The 19,119-nt window shown below is 35.3% G+C and overlaps 1 protein-coding gene across 1 annotated transcript in view; it reads right to left on the minus strand.

Annotated features, from left to right (window-relative positions):
* Positions 1–1,166: 1,166 nt before the first annotated feature.
* Positions 1,167–19,119, minus strand: part of LOC131073105 (dihydroceramide fatty acyl 2-hydroxylase FAH2) — a 31,244-nt gene continuing 13,291 nt past the window's right edge. Inside the window, exons 2-7 of the mRNA XM_058009481.2 lie at positions 12,732–12,802; positions 2,780–2,872; positions 2,430–2,626; positions 2,183–2,288; positions 1,882–2,028; positions 1,167–1,661 (exon numbers count right to left, since the gene is read on the minus strand). Coding sequence (XP_057865464.1) covers positions 1,557–1,661; positions 1,882–2,028; positions 2,183–2,288; positions 2,430–2,626; positions 2,780–2,872; positions 12,732–12,782 — 699 coding nt within the window. The 5' untranslated portion in view covers positions 12,783–12,802 and the 3' untranslated portion in view covers positions 1,167–1,556. The remainder of the gene's footprint in view (positions 1,662–1,881; positions 2,029–2,182; positions 2,289–2,429; positions 2,627–2,779; positions 2,873–12,731; positions 12,803–19,119) is intronic.

Consider the following 19,119-nt stretch of genomic DNA (forward strand, 5'->3'; position numbering starts at 1 on the left):
TCGTTTTTTCTGTGAAGAGAAAAAGATATTATCTTTCTTGAAAGAAAAAAGATTGTTGTCCCATCCTATTTTATTTTCAAAGTTGTAGTTAGATAGAAAGAGTCTTCCCTTAATTAAAAGAGTTTTACTCACACGCTATGGTTGAAACCACAATTTTGTATATTTCTCCAAGTGTACAAAGTTTTCAACCAACAAGTCTCCAATGATGACATGAAAGCTAAAAAGTGAAGTGCGAATATTCTTAATTTTGTTAGAACTCTATTATCTTAGTCATACCATCATTTTTGGTGTTCAATTTTGAAAAAAAAGAATCACACTTTTAATGGAAGCCTTGTTTGGAGTTTGAAAGGGATCAAATTACCTTAGAAGATGATATGGAGAGGGAAGGATTGGCAACACAACTACAAGTCAATAGTTGAGTGGTCATAATGCTGTTAAGACTTCATAAACCCAGCCGCCCAGCATTTTGATGTATTCTAAGCATTAAAAAGACCATCACAACATTGTTGCAGCACATAGAAGTCGGTCTAATTTATTTTGGGCTCTTTGTGACTTGTTGATAAAATCAAACTGCAAAAAGGGAGATATGGAAAAGAAAGGCAACCGTTCTGAGGTTAAAAAGGGGTGTGGGAATTCATTTTACCCAGCCACTTCATTTATTGGTGATATTCAATGGCAATAAAGTTTATTACATGCAACACATATTATTGTATTGCATTCTGAATCTCTAATAAGAATTTAACCAGTAACATCTTTAACATTCAGGTCAGAATGGTGGAATTTATCATTACAAAACAAAATCACACTTGCTGGAATATAAAAAAAACTCTTAATAGATATTGCCAAAAATTCTAAAAGAAATAGTTCATCTTATGCAATATTAGCATTGTTTGTTTGCAGCCTTACAGTTCTGTAATTCATCCTTAGCTAGTTTATATCGCAGAACAGTTACATTCAACAATCAACCTTAAATTTTCAACTGATGTAGTTTCGATGAAGTTGGCAGCATTAAGTATTTGCTTTATAATTTGGAATGCAAAATTATAACTAAAGATTCGATGCATTGGTTTTACAAAAATTCCAAAATTTATCGCTTCTATTTTTGCAATTTGAAACATTTATTTCTGATTTGTCTCATATATCAACTCATAATTATTTTGGGAAAATAAATGAACTTGGCTTTAGAATTAATAAAGAATCAATTTAAAATTATATCACTCTTAATATTCATTACCCAGTCACAAAGCAAGACCAAGTTCTACAGACAATTATCTACCTAAGAACTGCATGAAACAATTAATTGAAAAAGATTGGAACTATAATAATACAGCGACAAATGGTGGCAGAGAGAATTCAATCCCAACTAGCAAAACAAAGTTGCCTCCAACTCGGTCAAAGCGACAACCCAAAGCAGAGCACTAGATTATCTGTCCTGAATGCAACACGCCGCCTCTGTTTCGAAAAGGCAATAAGAAGGTATTTAATCATGCCAGCTCCATTTAAGATATACAATCAGTCATCAACAGTGGCAAATAGAAAAATTCGTCTCAACCCTCTCATGCCTTCTTCGGAGGAAGTGTATCAAACACCCTATCCCAAAGAGATGACGTAATTCCAAACCCACTTGTCTGATTTTTGAAATGATGATTCAGATGATATTTCTGCATAAAACAAAGAATGCAGTTACAACCCTGGAGCAAATAAAATCCAACCTGATTTTCCAAAATAAAGGCATTTTCAACACAATTCGGTAAATTTTGCACAACATAACAATCGAGAACAAAAAAATGCTTAAAACAAAATCAAATATGGCAGAATTGTGAATTAATTGCAACAAGAAATTGATTCACTCCATACAAGGGATGCTGAAATATTCTATACCTTTAGTCCGCGTGCCAAATTTTGAGAAGGCTGTCCATGATGTAAATAATAATGGGTAACGTCATACATCACATATCCAAGCAATCCTCCACCCAAAACAGCAGGAGCCGCAGCGTAAGGGGTTATCAGCTTCACCAGGAACCAAAACTGTACAGATATTTAATATGTGCAACATAAGATTTTACTACTTAGCATGTCTATATTGAATTTAATGAAGCTGTTGTTTTTCTTGTAATTAATAGTTCATAAGAAAATGGAACATCTTGCACTTCAGATAACAGCTAGAAACTTGCAAGCATACCGGAATTAATAGTACTGCCGTTGCTGCAGGTGGGAAAACAAGTCGATATCCATCCATTGGATGCTTGTGGTGGCATCCATGAAGCAGATAATGCAGAGTATTACCCCTGATAGAATTTGGATAAGTACGTCAGAAACTTCTACAAGGATGTCCAAGAACAAGCAATGATATAAAGACATAGTCGTAACCCTGAAAAATATTTTTCTCCAAGCAAAATATTCAGGGCAGAAAACCCTATCACACATACCAATAACTACTTGTCTTGATATGGAAAAGGAACCGATGCAGACTGTATTCCATTAGTGTCCAGACAAAGATGCCAGACAATAGAACACACGCTGCCTGGTCTGGTGACAAACCCCTTTTGATGGAAATCAATAAGGTCAAAGATACAACAGGCAACCATACTAGAGGTATAACCCACCAGGCAGTACGGGTGAGGAACTGTAATAACACATGGCAACAAGTAAGTACAGTAATTAAGGAAAATCAGACCCACCATGTTGTTATCGCCACATTTTAAAGCAATCACACCTAGAATGGTGTACAAATTTTAGACAAAAGTTGAAAACGAAATAAACATATTGAATTTTTTACCTCCCAGAAGTTGCTTTCGAAAAAACGGGGACCCTCCTTGCTAACAATTGGCTGATGTACCCATTCCTGATATGTGTCACCTAAATGGCCAACCTGGAATTATTTTGACAATTTTATGTTAATTCACTATAAGTCAAAAGGTGTGGTTACACTTTGAATAGTAATATATTCAGCATAAAAGTGAAGGGCAGATAATGGTTTTAGTTAGTGATGTGTAATTGCAGAAAAAGGGAAAATGTCAAATGTTCCCTATTTTAAATCACTTAGAAAACTCTGCCAAATCAGCATGCATCTAGTTGTTAGTTTTAGGATCAGAAATGAAATAAGCAGAAATACAACAACACATAAGACAATGAACACGATGTTTACCGAGGGAGAAAACCCCTCCTCGAGGGAGAAAAAACCAGCAGGATATATCTCTTATATATAGTATAAATAAGAGCAGAAATCTGCTTTGTAAATCAGACCCAACACAAGGTCGAATACAGTGAATAATGATGCCTTTCCTTGGTGCAAGAATACACATAAATATGCTTCTCAAGAAATCTGATCTGCTGCTATAAGAATGGCGATCTGCTGCTGGAGGGGTGAACTTCTTTGAAGAATGCAAACTTGAATAATAAATCAAATGAGCAAGCAACACCTTGCTTATATACATGTCTAGGGCGGCCTCCTCTCTAGGTCGGCCCTAGAAGAAAGTAATATTATGAAAAAAATGAAGAAGGCCGACCTGCCTTGATAATTCATCATTTAATTATATTAGAGAGAAAAATATCTCCCGAAGCTATCAAACACTAACACTAGTCAGACTGATACAGGATGGTCCCACTGCTTGGAACTACCAAATTAGCATCCATCTAACGCATATTAGCATGTTTAGACAATATTTTTCTGCTGTAAAATACCCAAATGCCTTTAATACAATTGGTGAACCACAAATCTATACTTAGCAAATAAAGCTACAGGTAGATCGTCTTGCAAGAACAGTACCAGCAGTAATATTACAGATCAGCTTCAATTTTGAAGCCGTCTATAACTACCGTTTTGTTAATGCATCCAAAGTTCAAATCCCTGCTGGGCCACCGAGCTCACATGCCTTGTGCTTTCACTTGGCTGTTGTGCTTGCGGGTTTGAACAAGTGAAGTGTGGGGATGAGATCCCCCATTTGTGGCCTCACCGGTTCATAGCTCCAGGTCAAAAGCATTTCATGTACAGCCAGAGGGCATATCATGCCAGCATCACCGATCACGTTAAAATGTTTACCAGGCATAGTTTAAAAAAAAAAAAAGACGTAGAGCTTTAAATTTGTCTTCCACGATTAACGTATTGGTATTTCTCCATATCTTTTTGTATCAGTGTTTATGTGTTCTTGTTGAATAAAATAACTCTTAAGGAAAATATATAAGGCTTAAGCTTTAAATGGATAAAATTATAATCCTATGTCCAACTACCTCTTAAGAAAATGCCCTATGTCAGTCTCAACTCAGATTCAGACTCAGAAGAACAAAAAATTTCAACTAGGCAAAACTTGGCAACTTAAAAAATACTTGAATTTAAAAAAAAAAACAGAGATTTTATACACAATGCACCTCCAAACCATATCAAATGTGTTTGGCAAGGATCAGGGGATAGCACCCCTTGCACATTCACACAGGGTGGGGTCAAGGGATGGAAGCCCCTGCCACCAAACCCAAATAAAAACCTTCAAAACCACATAGACCTTCATGGTGCATACCATTTTCATAATGATTTAAAAGCCAAAAAACAGCATTTTTGAAGTGTTTAATCCATGGTTTTTACAAGCAGCATGTCTCAAGAGCTCAAACTCACCAAGTACCCACCATAAAACTTGTGAGTTAACTCTGGAAAAAAAATGTCCTCCAAATTTTTCTGCATGCCAAGTCTGCTAACTATGAATATAATATTTGATAAATGGAAATGAACATATAATAATGACAAATGGTCATGCTTATGTTAGATTCTTAGAATTGCCATTGAATCCTCAATCTAATCTATTGTAAGGTATAAAGGAATTGTTTATGTGGCGATTACTTGGTTAGAGTTGCAATAATTATCGATGATAAGCATATTATTTATTAAAAGATTTAATTAGTAAATTTAATTCTTCTGATTGAAGATTAAGCCATATAGATAGTTGGAGAAATGGTGATGATGGGTAAAATAAGAACCATGTACTTCCTTAATATCTGACCAAATGGCATGACCATAGTCGATATCAAAGTAGGATGTGATATCCTCAATAGTGGATCATGTTTTGAAATGAAGTTAAACCATGAGATATTGATGTCAATCACCTTAGGAACATGATTGTATCCATTCAATGTAAAACAAATGGCTATACCTAACTTAGCATCAAAACACTAGAACTCTAATTCACTCTATTATGTGATTTCGTCAAGTGAAAAACGTCTTGTTATTATAAATTTATAATTACTTTAAGTGGTGGATTATGGAATACAAAGATTATTAGTATTGTTGTAATATGATTCAATCATTCAAATAGTAAACATAGTACGTGTTTTTTAAGTCTATCATTATTTAAGGACCATATCTCCTATGATTCCGTATGTTAAGGATATGTAGGCGGTCCATGATGAGTGGAGCTCAAGGAACTTAAAAGCGTAATTTCTCAAGGTGCTAATTAGCTTATTCAACACATAACAGAAATTTATATTGGAACGAAATCCTACTATGAATTATAACCAGTCGAATTCCGAGACTAAATGTCCAACATCTTTAACTACACATAATAAATGAACTTCACTCATAACGAACGAATTAAGTAATTTATTGTATTGAATGAATATAATTGTTAATCAATATTAGTATAGAAGCAAATGATGATCTATGTCTATTCATGAAAATCGCTGTAATTGTTAAAATAAAGTTTGTAATGTGATTACTTCGTATGATCTTATGGAGATATATAATCATCACATTTAAACATGACCTGATGCTTAATCAATACTAGGAAGGAATTTTTGCACCTCCCTTAGTGTAGAATTTAATACTAAGGCCGAAAGCATATTTGTGTATTGCCCTAAGAAGCTACAACCTTAGCATAATCTGTCTCACACTTTAATTAGCAGTAGCATCAAACATAGTATAGCTCTTCAGCAAGCAAACTCAAACACACAAAGGCTAGTTTAAAGTCTCTAGCCAAAGCATTGCGGTCCGAACAATATTGAGGAAGAGGGGCAATCTATGGTCCAAACTCACCAATAGTTAGGTTGGAGCTAAAACAATTGTTGTTAGCTTGAGTACACAAGCTCTTGGGACTGCATGATTAGACATACTTGCATGTGAAGGTTGTAAAATTTTAGCTATGTTGTGACATTATGCTCAATAAGCCACTATTTTTTCCTTTAGACTTGCTCTGTATTTTCTATGTGACAATTTAAATATGATGTTCATATCATAGGTGCAGTTATGCTTTTCGAAACAATTGTAATATTGTGTAACTTCTACATGTGGATAGACTTGAGCAATGAACATGGACAGATCCATGTTACTTGCAGATGCGTACCCAGCCAAAATCAAGCCACCCCAGGTCAAAAACATCTGGAGGATGTGGGGACACCTTAGAAACATCCCCCACCATCCCCAAAAATCAAGAAAAAATCGTAAACATTTCTGGTACGATTACAGAACAGGTGGAAATGGCGAAGGATGGCTAACCATCCCTGAGACAGGTAGGGGACACCTACACGTCCCCTAACCATCCCGAGGACAACTGGCCATCCCCTATGGCAGAATCAACTTTAAGTTGCTTTTTTTTTTTAAAAGAACTGAAAAAAAAAATTAAAAAAAGGGGGTTTGCAGAAAACATCAACCTAAAAACAACAAAAAAAAAAGCCTCATTTGTGTCGATATGCTAATTGTTAAGAGCTGAAGGAAAACCAAGTGACTCAAACTCCAATTTTGATAGAGTGTTAGGGGAGGATGATTAGGGACAGCTACATATTAATATTTTTCTATATAATTGTCATTTTCTAGTTGAAATTTGCAGCCTTTAGGCATTTTAATGTAATTTTTATATAATCTGCCATGAGTTTTGTCAATGAATGCAATTATATTTTGTTAAAACTTCATTTGTTTGTCACTTTCTATGAAATGAAAAATATTAATTGAACTCCAATATCATGTGTTAAGGTTCTATGATGTATATGATGATTGCCTTATAACTATGGGCTAGTCCACGTGGGGTATGGTGGCTGCACACAACTTGGTGGCTGAAGCACACACAAATGCTGTTAGGACTGCAATCTCCACCATAGACAAGCGGCCTTCAATAGGAAAAATAGCAGGAATATTTGATGCTAATGCTGTAAGGCAAAAGAAAGTTTCCATGATGGTGTTGCAGCTTTATAAGGATAGACTGGAAAGAAGATACATGGGCACCTTCAGTGACTACGTTACACAAAATGGAGATCTGTTTTCTCCCATGCAGGTTGAGAGAATATCAGAGTTTGCAGAGGGAATGATGTACCTAACGCAGCTGGGAGCCTATTGCATCCGGTGGTGTAAGAGCAATCTTGCATCAGCCAAAAAACAATATTTTATTTAGAACAATGTCTGGAATAATGTTCCGATAAATAAATTTAATGTTTCTGGGGCCTAAATATTTAATAAATATTTGGCCAAGTCCTTCTTATGGTGGCAACTTACAAAGGAGTTGGACACATGTCGATGGAGGTTACAAGGCATTATGAAGGAATCCTTGACGAATGCACCTGCTTTGGAAGGTGGAAGTAATTGTGAACACTTGTCAGCAGTGGTTGAAAGAGCATCTTGTAAGAATACTAAATTTAGGCATCCATTTTGGAAGTTTGTGACTTTTGTAATGCATATTTATGCATGTTGACACATGTCACTTGCATGCTTCCCAAATTGGGGAACCCAAGCTTGCATGTCTTTGCATGTTCTATTTTTGGGTCTTGGAGGAGTTATAGAGCATCTATATGACAACCACTTGATTGGATAAGAAAGTGGTGGCCATGTGGAGGACATGTGAAGCAACATAATATGTTTAGAAGTTGTCCACTAAGTTGGGGTTGTGAATTTTACCATGGTTTTTTGGAACTCTGTTTTCACCCATGGTAATATTTTATGGTTGTATTTTGAGCCCCCATAGTCCATATACTAAGGGGATGAATTGGAAATCTCAGTTTCACAGTTGCAAGTTTAGTTTGCAGGTTAAAGGACAGATTTGAAAAGCAATATGACTCAAGTGTTGGGATGAATTCCTTGTTGTTTCCTCTTGCATATGTATTGATTTTATATCAATTTGCTGAATTATAATCAGAATTGAGATTATTGTATGTTGCCTTTAAGGCTAAAAGATTTGTAAATTTTCGGGAAATTTCTTTTCAGGATTATCAATAGAAAGCAAGAATCATATCTTGCATGTTTCCTGTTTAAAATCTTTGTTGTTTTGAGTTGATTTATGATAGGGGGGCACCATATACCATTTTAAGTCAATTCATTTAAGTGATTTGCATGTGTGTGGTTTGAGAGGGAGAGTCTCTATGCATCAGTGGTATCAAAGCTTGTTCCTGAATTTGCAGGCAACGTGCCCAATGTGAGGCAGTTTACACCAAGACCTAAGCATGGAGTGTGTGTAAGTTTTGTTGCATATGGATGTGCAACTTGCAAGAGGATCTATTTAGAGGATTTGAGGAGCTGAGGTTCCCATGGTTGTGAACAAATCACTGAAGGGGGCATTTTGCAATAGAATCTATTAATGTGGTAAGAGGAGTTTGTATACAAATCACTGAATGTGAGGAAGTTTACATGTGCAGAACCTGAGGATTTGAAGATTTGTGTTGAGACAGAGAAAGAAATGATCTGTTAATGAGGATTACAGCAGAAGAAGGAGAGTGGAATAAACTTATTGCAAGTGGAGCAAAAGTTGCAGCAGAAGGCAATGAGGATGTGAAGGTGAAAGTGAAGTTTTCTAATGATTCCTTGTTTGAGAGTAGTGAAAATGAAGACTGCTTGGTTAGAGAGCTTGATTATTTGTTACAAAATGTGGATGATGAATGTCAAGATTATTGTTCTAATGTTGTTTTGGATGTGGAAGATCAGTTTGCGGAAGCAAAATGCCTTTCTAAAGGCATTAAAACGATAACATATCATATTGAAGACACGGTTAAAGTTGAAGCAATGAATGGAACAAAGGTGAAAAAACAAGTTTTGAAAAGATGGATGTGAGAATGACGAGATTGCAGCAGAAGAGAATAGTAATTCATATTTTATTAAATTTGATAATGATAATGATTTGCATGTTATAGATAACTTAGTTCAGAAGGATTTTGCTAACGATTTGTGGTACGCAAAAGATTTGTATGGTGTTAGAGTGTTTAGTGCAGGTTCATTTTGGTGGAGGTGGCCGGACTATGATGGGTTGAATTCCACAAGATTGAAGGAGAATGTGAGATACATTTTGAGGTGGATGGTTTATGGTGGAATTGATTCCAAATTCAGGAGGTTATAGAGCTAAGTTGTCAGAGCAGAATGTTTGTTCCGGCTAGGTGTTGGAAGAGGAGAGAGAAGAAATAGAGGTACCTATTTCAGTGATGGAGTTTGCTGCAAGTTCATGACAATCTGAAAAGATGGTACTACCACTCAACTCCAAATTGTGAATCCATATTCACAAAAAAATTCTTACCCTAGGTGTCTAATGCAGGAGCATCGGGTGGTGTAAGGGAAATCTTGAATCAACCAAAAAATTTATATATTTTATTTAATTCTGTGCAATGTATGGAATAATTTTTTGATAAATAAATTTAATGTTTTTGGAGCCTAAATATTTAATAAATATTTGGCCAACTCCTTAAGGTGGCATCTTACAAGGGAGTTGGACACATGTCGATGAAAGTTACAAGGCATGGTGAAGAAATCCTTTGACCAATGCACCCACTTTGGAAGGTGGAAGTAATTGTGAACACTTGTCAACAGAGGTTGAAAGAGCATCTTAAAAGAGTACTAAATTTAGGCATTCATTTTGGAAGTTAGTGACTTTTGTCATGCATGCCTATGCATGTTGACAGATGTCACTTGCATGCTTCCAAAATTGGGCAACCCAAGATTGCATGTCTTTGCAAGTGCTATTTTTGGGTTTTGGAGGAGTTACAAAGCATCTTTATGATAACCACTTAATTCAATAAGAAAGTGGCGACCATGTGAAGGACATGTGAAACAATTTACTATGTTTAGAAGTTGTCCACTAAGTTGGGGTGGTATGGATTTTTACAATGTTTTTTTGGAACCCCATTCTGACCCTTGGGAATGTTTTATGGTTGTATTTTGGGCCCCCATGAGTCCATATATTGAGGGGATGAGTCGGAGATCTCACTGTCACAATTGCAAGTTTAGTTTGCAAGTTGAAGGACAGATTTGAAGTGCAACTGTGCAACTATAGCTCAAGTGTTGGGATGAATTCCTTGTAGTTTCCTCTTGCATATGTATTGATTTTATATCAATTTGCTGATTTATAATAAGATTTGAGATTAATGTATGTTGCCTTTAAGGCTAGAAGATTTGTAAATTTTCAGAACAAAATTGTTATTTCTTTTGAGCATTGTCAATAGAAATCAAGAATCATGTCTCACGTGTTTCCTGTTTAAAATCTTTGTTGTTTTGAGTTGATTTGTAATAGGGGAGCACCCTATACCATTTTAAGTCAAGTCATTTAAGAGATTTGCATGTGTGAGAGAGAGTATCTCCCTGCATCACCACTGGCTAGGCACCATCAGTCCAATGTATCTATTCCTTTTTTAATTTAATAGAGGGAGTTGCCCCCAAACGGCAAAAAGCTTAACTATCCATTGCCTTATCAATGCTATCATATGAATATTTGAAATTTTCTATAATGGATCATAGAGTTTGATCTGCAACGTCGAGGAAAAAAATTTACACAATCAAAACTAAAAGCTATGCACAACAATACTATGGATCATGATTTCTCTTCTCTTGTCTTGCTCTATTCTTGATGATGGATCATGGAGTTTGATCCTTAGAAACCAACAGCATTTGTTATTTCACGAGTAAAAATGTTCATAGCAGCAACCTTCGGGTTATTCCCTGTTTTCTCAAGAAATCCACTTTTTAATTTGAAAATGGTGCTTTTTCTAGATGTTTCTTTATGATATAAAGTAATTTATACAGAACTTTTGATGTAAAATCAGTCAAAAGTTATATTCCTTTCCTGGAATTAATTATTTTCTTAGTTTACATAAGCCTGTGAGCTTTTGGTTAGGTGTTTTGTAAATTCTTGTTTATTAGATAATAAGTTTACTTGTTAACAACTATTGTTCTTTACCATGTTACACCAAGTTTTTTGGAGGGGGAGGGCAACAGATGAGGAGGAAAATGTTTTTGGGAAAGATTTTTTGGGAAGCCATTTTTTAAGGGAAAACTAGGGAAATTTGAAAATATAGAAAGTCTCAAAAATTTATATGATAGCATTAATAAGGCATCCATCGTATACATCATAGAACCTTGATAGATAAGGTTAGAGTTGAATTGAGGTTTCACATTGAGAGTCAACACACAAATTAACAAAATTTCAATGTTCTCATGCCAATCAATGTGCATATATATTATAGAAAAATTATACAGATGACAAAAACTAAAAAAATCCACCACTGCCCCTAATCAATATCTGCTAACACTGCATCAAAATCAGAGTTTTGAGTCTAAGTCACTGCCACTATGAGGGGCTGTCTCATCCAATGGAACTCCAACCAATTCCTCCTATGCCTATTCCTCATCAACCCATGTAGCATCTTTGGGATCAACATCCATATGCAGCTGGAATCTGATGATACTTAGGAGTCAATCAATTCTGAAGTCACAAGGCACTATGCTAGAGTATGATGATAAATTAATAATTTAATAATAAATCCATACTGCTGCAGAAGTCACTTGCAAGTGGCTGACAAAGTGAAACCATGTTTAAGTAGAAGATGTTAGTTGCAGCAGAAGTGATTTGTAGGTGGCAGATGAGGTGAAGTCCATGATGCTGCTGAAATTCTAGAGCTGAAAAAGTGTAATCCAAAAGGCCGCCAAGTTACACACAGCTTGCTGAAGAAGACGTAGAGGCTGCAGAAGTGACTTGCAAGTGACTAATGAAGTGAAACTACGTTGCTGCAGAAGATGTACATTGTATACTTTTTTAAAATGTATGCTTGTGCCATGCACGCAGTGAAATTCATCTGACATGCCTAGGTCAGCTAGCCATTTCCGGCTATTTCAGAACACTTTTGGCAAAAAATTTGACATCCTGGGAACATTTTCTTTTTTTGTTTTGCAGGTCAGGGATGGCTGGGGGATGTTTCCGATAAACCCCTGCATCCCTAAAATGTTTCCTGTAGGGGATGGATCTGAAAAAGTAAGGGATGCATCCTAAATAGGTTCTTTATGCTACATGAATAAAAATCCTAGTTAATAATCCTTTGCTGGAATTATTCTATCAGCTTAGATAAGCCTGTGAGCTTCTGGTTAGGTATTGCCAACTTAACACCATTTCTCAGTGCAGGAGTATGCCATTTTGGTTACTCAATTCTAATAAAAAACAGCCTCAAGTCTCTTTTCACTGTATCAGGGAGTCCAAATGTGACGTGAAATAAGTTGATAACCCATTCAATATATTCTTCTAAAAATATCAATCAAGGACTCCTCAAAATAGAATAATAGTCATCACTCCCAGGATTCTCAACTGATAAGAAATCTAAAGCTAAAAATAAAATAATTCAATACATCATTGTAATCATATAACCAAGTGCCAGCTTAAAATGTGGGGATTGAAAAAATTAAAGAATTGAAGAATGTTTCAGTAACCTAAACCTAAAGAGCAAACAAACCATACAATCATTCAATCTTAGTTAGCAAATATATAACACAGAAACAAATGAGAGTAACCACCAACCTGAAAAACAAGAGGCTTGTTCAGGTCGACTGAATATGCTTTGACAGTCATTTTTTCCTCACTTTAGCACACTGCAGAAGCATTTCCGTGAAATAGACAAGAATATTATAAATGAAAGGAGAAAATGGTTGCCACAGATAAAGCTCTAAGATTTACATATTCTATAAAATTGAAAGATGCGCCCAATATTCCTAATCAACTTCTTGTAGTGATAGAATAATAGATTTTCTAGCGTAATTGTAAAGTAGGAACCAATTTGTACAGTAGAAACTCTACAGCGCAAGTATTATGTGCAATGCCTCTATTAGGTAGTCCAACACAATTTTGAAACAAGCAAATAATATCACAGAAGGAAATCCCTCTAATATCATTAGATAAGAAAGATATTTGGACAATTGTCAATTAGTCTAAAAAGAATGCAACTCAAGATATAGGATAAAAGCCCAAATTTTGACCTCACAAACTTCTCATAGAAAATCAACCATAACAAAGAAGGAACTCAAATATAGCAATGCACAGCAATCTAACCTCAATACTTTGCACTAATCAAAAATGTCAAGCTGACCAATCCAGTTTTGAGCATACAGATTTTCTTACACCAGCAAGACTACACAACTTTTTGATTTTCTAGTGCCAACTGAAATGATTATTCCTAGTTACTGACTTGAATGTTACTGCATGTAAATTACCTTTCTGATTGGTGCCTGTTCCTTTGCTTTTGAATTAATATATATATCAAAGAAAAAATTGAAAGTTATCGTCTCCTTTTGCAATACATACAATTTTTTTGCTTTCCAGTGTGCATCATCCAAAACACTCTACACTTCCTGTCACATATCCACTGGCTCCATTCTAACATCACAACAAGCAACATTTCCTATGACTGTCAAACTGTTCATCAGTCACCTAACTCAATGCTGATTAGCTTTTAATTTACAAACTTAATGAGTTCAGCTGATTTATCAAAGGATATACTTTTAGTTCTAAAGTTTTCTAGTTACCACTAAAGGGGTCCTATAGATTCTCTTTCTAACAGTTGGAGTGCCAATGCAATTTCAAATCTTGCCAAAAATGACCTTCAGCTTCCTGAAATGGACCTTACTAGTTTTCAAAGATTTTATATAATCATCTCAACCAACTTATTATCCACAGATATGGATATTATTAAATATTGATGTGGCTGGAGAATGGAATCATTGGATAACATAATGCTGGCATGTGACATTAGGAATAGAATCTTTATAAGCGTTTTGGAAAGTTTCACGGGCTGATCCACAACAGATTGGAACATTAAAGCAGAAATGGATTGGATTTCCACAAAGCCATTTGACTTAGTAGGGAGAGAAATATAGCCTGCTTTAAGGAAGTCAGTTTCCTCTGGACCAAAGATAGTGGAGAAATACAAGCTGAAAAGGCTACTCATAAGAAGCAAGTCAGGATGCTGGGCATGAAGTTTCTACTCTTTAAAAAACCTATCCAAGGAAGAAAGGGAGTAGAAACCAAACGCTGTTTCATTGTAGGATCATGGAAAAGAAATGGTAAATTTTGTGATCATCCCTTGATCTTTGCAAGTTTGAATTTAAGACTCAAAACCTTGTTGAATCATTTGGGTTGTAATGAAAAAGAGCTTTCTTTCACACCGAATGTTAAAAATGACAATATAAATTAAGGAAAGGATAAGGTGTACTCTAATGCTCATAAGAGAAAGTCAATTGTTAATTCAGATCTTTAAAGCAGAACCAACTGAACATGATAAGATATTAGACTGCCAAAAAAGTAAAAGCTAACATCTCCCATGGGCCATAACAAATCACATTTTCTTGTAAAGTTGATGAGTTGGTCTTCTTGGTGATGCCATCCTTATGGCTAACTGTGCATGGTCATTTTCTCCTTTCCACAACCAACAAGGCCAACTCAACAACCACAAGAGCACACAAATGTTTCAAATGCCAACAGAAGCAATTATCTCCCATATATAGACAATATTATTGCATATAAATTACCTGACTGATTGGTTGAGCAGAATCTTTAGTAAATGTAAACAAGTATACTTATGAAAGAAATTGTAACAAATCTAATTTTGAAATCAGGATATACTTAAGAAAATATCTCTATAATTTTTGCTGGTGAATTTCTTATCAAAATGTGTAGTTTTTTAGCACATATTGTGAAACTTGAAATCATAGCAAAAAATGTTTGGCAATTTTTTGCAATAACAAATAATAATCACAAATAGCTAAACTACAAGTGACAAACAGAATACAACTATGAAAATGGGTCATAGAATATGGGTAAATCTGACCAAAAGATGAGTAGAAAACACAACTGATTCGCTACCTAACAAATTTTAGGAAAATAATAAGCCAGGCAAATAAATAAATAAATGAAATAAATTTGTTATAACTTTGCCAATTAAAAAGGTGTCATAATTAGCTAACCCAAGTTTTTAAAATGCTAATATGTAATATGCAGCAAAGACTAGCCACTAAAAACTCCTTGCTTGAAATGCACATAAGTTTCATGTGATTCCTTATACGTATTGTCCACTGGCTCCCTTCAAATGTTTCTAGAGCAAGGTTTCCTATGTATTTGTCTAATCATAAGTTACCTTACTTAATGTCACTTCATTCTGTCTTAGACATGTCCTTTCTTATTTACATAGTTACCAGGAGACTCGTCTCCTACCCGTGGAGACCCGCACTGGTATCGGAGACGCGTCTCCAGTACCGTAGATGTCTCTGGAAACTTCTTGATGCATAAGGTGCTTTTGGCTGCCGTCTCCTGCCATCTCTGAAGTCTCCCAACCAAAAATTGGCATCTCCTCCTAGAAAACTTAGGGCAAAATGCAGTAAAAGACAAAAAAAAAAATAAAGCAAACAAAAAGATAAGCTTGCAGCAAACCAAAGTCATAGGGAATTGGCTAATAAGGAAACTGTTTCACAGGAAGACAAAAATCCATGCAAAGCTATAGTGATCGGATCTATTGACAGTGTAGACTTTTTGAGAGGACTAAATTCTTATCATTGTAACAGTCTAAAGAGAAATTGCCTTTACTATTTAGCCGACAGAATGAAGTGACATTAAGTAAGGTAACTTATGTATTTGTCTAATCATAAGTTACCTTACTTAATGTCACTTCATTCTGTCTTAGACATGTCCTTTCCTATTTACATAGTTACCAGGAGACTCGTCTCCTACCCGTGGAGACCCACACTGGTATTGGAGACGCATCTCTAGTACCGAAGATGTCTCTGGAAACTTCTTGACGCATAAGGTGCTTTTGGCTGCCGTCTCCTGCCATCTCCTAAGTCTCCCAACCAAAAATTGGTGTCTCCTCCTAGAAAACTTTGGACAAAATGCAGTAAAAGACAAAAAAAAATAAAGCAAACAAAAAGATAAGCTTGCAGCAAACCAAAGTCGTAGGGAAATGGCTAATAAGGAAACTGTTTCACAGGAAGACAAAAATCCATGCAAAGTTATAGTGATCGGATCTATTGACAGTGTAGACTTTTTGAGAGGACTAAATTCTTATCATTGTAATAGTCTAAGAGAAATTGCCTTTACTATTTAGCCGACAAAATTGAGTGTGTTCAACATCTATATTACCTTACTTTCACTAAACAATTTAGACTGGCTATGGTATCAGCAATATAAGCAATTTTAATTTCAATTATTGTTCAATTTTAAAGTTAATGTTAAACTTTATCACTGTTCTTGTTTTCAAAGTTTTCTGTCATGATATGTTTTGGAAATTATTAAATTATATTAAAAATGAATTAGCATCTCCAAGTACCCTCGTCTCCTATTTTTGAAAATTAGTCGTACCAATCTCCGAAGTCTCCAAGTAGCCCCGTCTCCTAGTAACCTTGCTTATTTATCTATTTATTATTGTATCTTTCATGTCAGTTATTTTCCAACTTGAACATAAGTATCTAGTTCAGGTCTTAATTGTTTTAAATCAATTTCTAACTTATTCGTAAAATTTAAGTGCCAGAATTTCAACTCCAAATTACTTAAAGTTAACATTTTGCTTTAAAGTATAAATGTAGGCATTGATAACACTTCTCTTCAACCTGTTGTCATCTTGTACATGTTGTTTCATGCTCACACATTGCATTCAAGAGGAACTGATTGAACTATGTAAACCTTTCCTATATGGAGTTAGAAATTCTTCCATTCTCCTATTTAATTAAATAAATACCCACATTTATTTAATTAAAATTCCCCCTTTCTCCTTTTCCTCCATTTTGGATTTAAATTAATCGAAAATTCCCCTTTTCTTTCTCCAAATGTCCCATCCTCCTACATTTTCCCACTTGCATCATAATCCTCCTTCATTAACCTAATCACCCTCCTCTTAAACATGTGCACATCCCTAGTCATAGTGATTAGGGAGGAAATCAACTCCTGCCTTAAATGGCTTTCTCCACTTGTCCACTAAACCTTCAAAGCCGCCCACTTTTGGAAAGTACCCACATGGGTTCCCTTTCCACAAGGAACTTAAAAAATTTTATTCCTCATCCCCATGTACTTTGGAGTATGAGGACAAGAAATGCTTCTATGGCAAATCTTCCTTACACTCCACCCCATTCCCTTTTCCAATTACCTTGTCCTCTCATCCCTTTCTAGGTCAACACTTAACAACCTCTCATAGAAGGTTTGGACCAAATGCAACTCCACCCTTGATCTTCATCTTTTTATCCTAGCCCTCTATTTGAATGCATTCAACACTTAGGCAAAACTTCTCTCATTCTCTCATTATGTAATGCAACTTCAACTTCTCAATTTCATGCAATCTTGAGCACCTCGAGCACCCTTATGCTGCAGAAATTGTGAGCACACATCAAAATCATCATCATAGTACAAATTGTTGCATCGAGGAGGTCAACATACTTCATTTCTGTTCAGTTTCGTGTTGGTTTGGCTTCTTCTTGTCCAATCTGGAGTGTTGTTATATTTTAGTGATTTTGAGTGATTTTGCCTATTCTCATCATTCCTTCTGAAGTCACTTTTTATTGCACGGGGACAATATTAAGCTTCACATTTGAGATGCCACCATAAATAACTTGTTATAATACTTGTGCATCAATTGAACTTGTTTTTTTCATCTTCTGCTTGCTAGATTACAAGAGTACCTCAAAAATATTTTTTGGTTTCTAATATTTATTTTTTTTGATAGGTAATAGGCCGAAGCCGATAAGGTGTACATACCCTACCCCCTTGTGGGAGTTGAACTTGTGACCTCTCTTTCAAGAGCACAAGTTCTCCACCACTAAGCCAACTCAGGTTGTACTTTGGGTTTCTAATATTATCTGCATACAATGAATAGATTTTTCAGAAATCAAATCAGAAGTAAACATTTTATTGCTAGAAAAAACCGTTCTTGCAAGACAAAATAAGTTTTTCAAAAATTCATCTTTTGCCTCAGGCATCAGATTTTACCAAACAAAATATCATTGGAAAGATAAAAATGAGCACTTTCCATCCATATTGGTCTTGACCAGATTTGTTATCTCCTTTTTCAGATATTGCATGTTGAAATTGGTCTTGAGCACAACTACTAGCTAATTTTTCTAGAATTTGTGATTGTAAATTTGGCCATTATAGTCCTTAACACTATTGTAATTTGGGAAAAGCTTTGTAATCACACTATGATATAAAGTGCCAACAAAGGGGGGGATGATTTCTAAGACTAGTGAAAAGGGTCGGGGTGTATTGGTGTTCTTGTGTTCTCTTTCTTTCAACATTTTTACATCATGCATTAAACAACAATTCCCAGTCTAACTCCTTACAATTATTTTAAGTAGAATCATGCATGAAAATCTACTTAATAAAATTTGGTTTGCATAGGATAACAATGGGATTGGAAACTGAACCTACTCTAGATGCTAAAAAGCCTAAATGGTTTAATAGATGTGATGAAGCATATGGACCTTTGTGCTTGTCTGTATCTATTGGTTTACTCTTTTATATTGAATCCTTGAGTATTCCTAATGAAGTCTAGACAAAGCTAGAAACTTTATTTGGAACTAAAGATTCAAAGAGGGGTCATATGTTGGAAAATGAACTCATAAGTCCAAGTCCAAGCAATTTTAACGCAATCCAAGATATCTCCACAAAATTGAAATCAATAAGGCTGCAGTTAAAGCAATGTGGAATTGGAAAGAAAGACGAACAACTTGTTCTTAGTATTCTCTCTAAGCTAAGTTTTGAATATTCAATATTAGTTTCTACCTTCTATGCTACTAAGGATGCACTTGGGACTCAATTTTCCATACCATCCTTGGATGATTTTGTGATTTCTCTCACAAGAGAGCAAGATAAGCTAATCCGGATGAGCACTCTTAAATCCTCTAAGTCACATGCCCTGGTTGCCAACCAAGACACA

This window comes from Cryptomeria japonica, chromosome 9, assembly GCF_030272615.1.
Source record: "Cryptomeria japonica chromosome 9, Sugi_1.0, whole genome shotgun sequence".
In the NCBI taxonomy this organism is placed as follows: domain Eukaryota; kingdom Viridiplantae; phylum Streptophyta; class Pinopsida; order Cupressales; family Cupressaceae; genus Cryptomeria; species Cryptomeria japonica.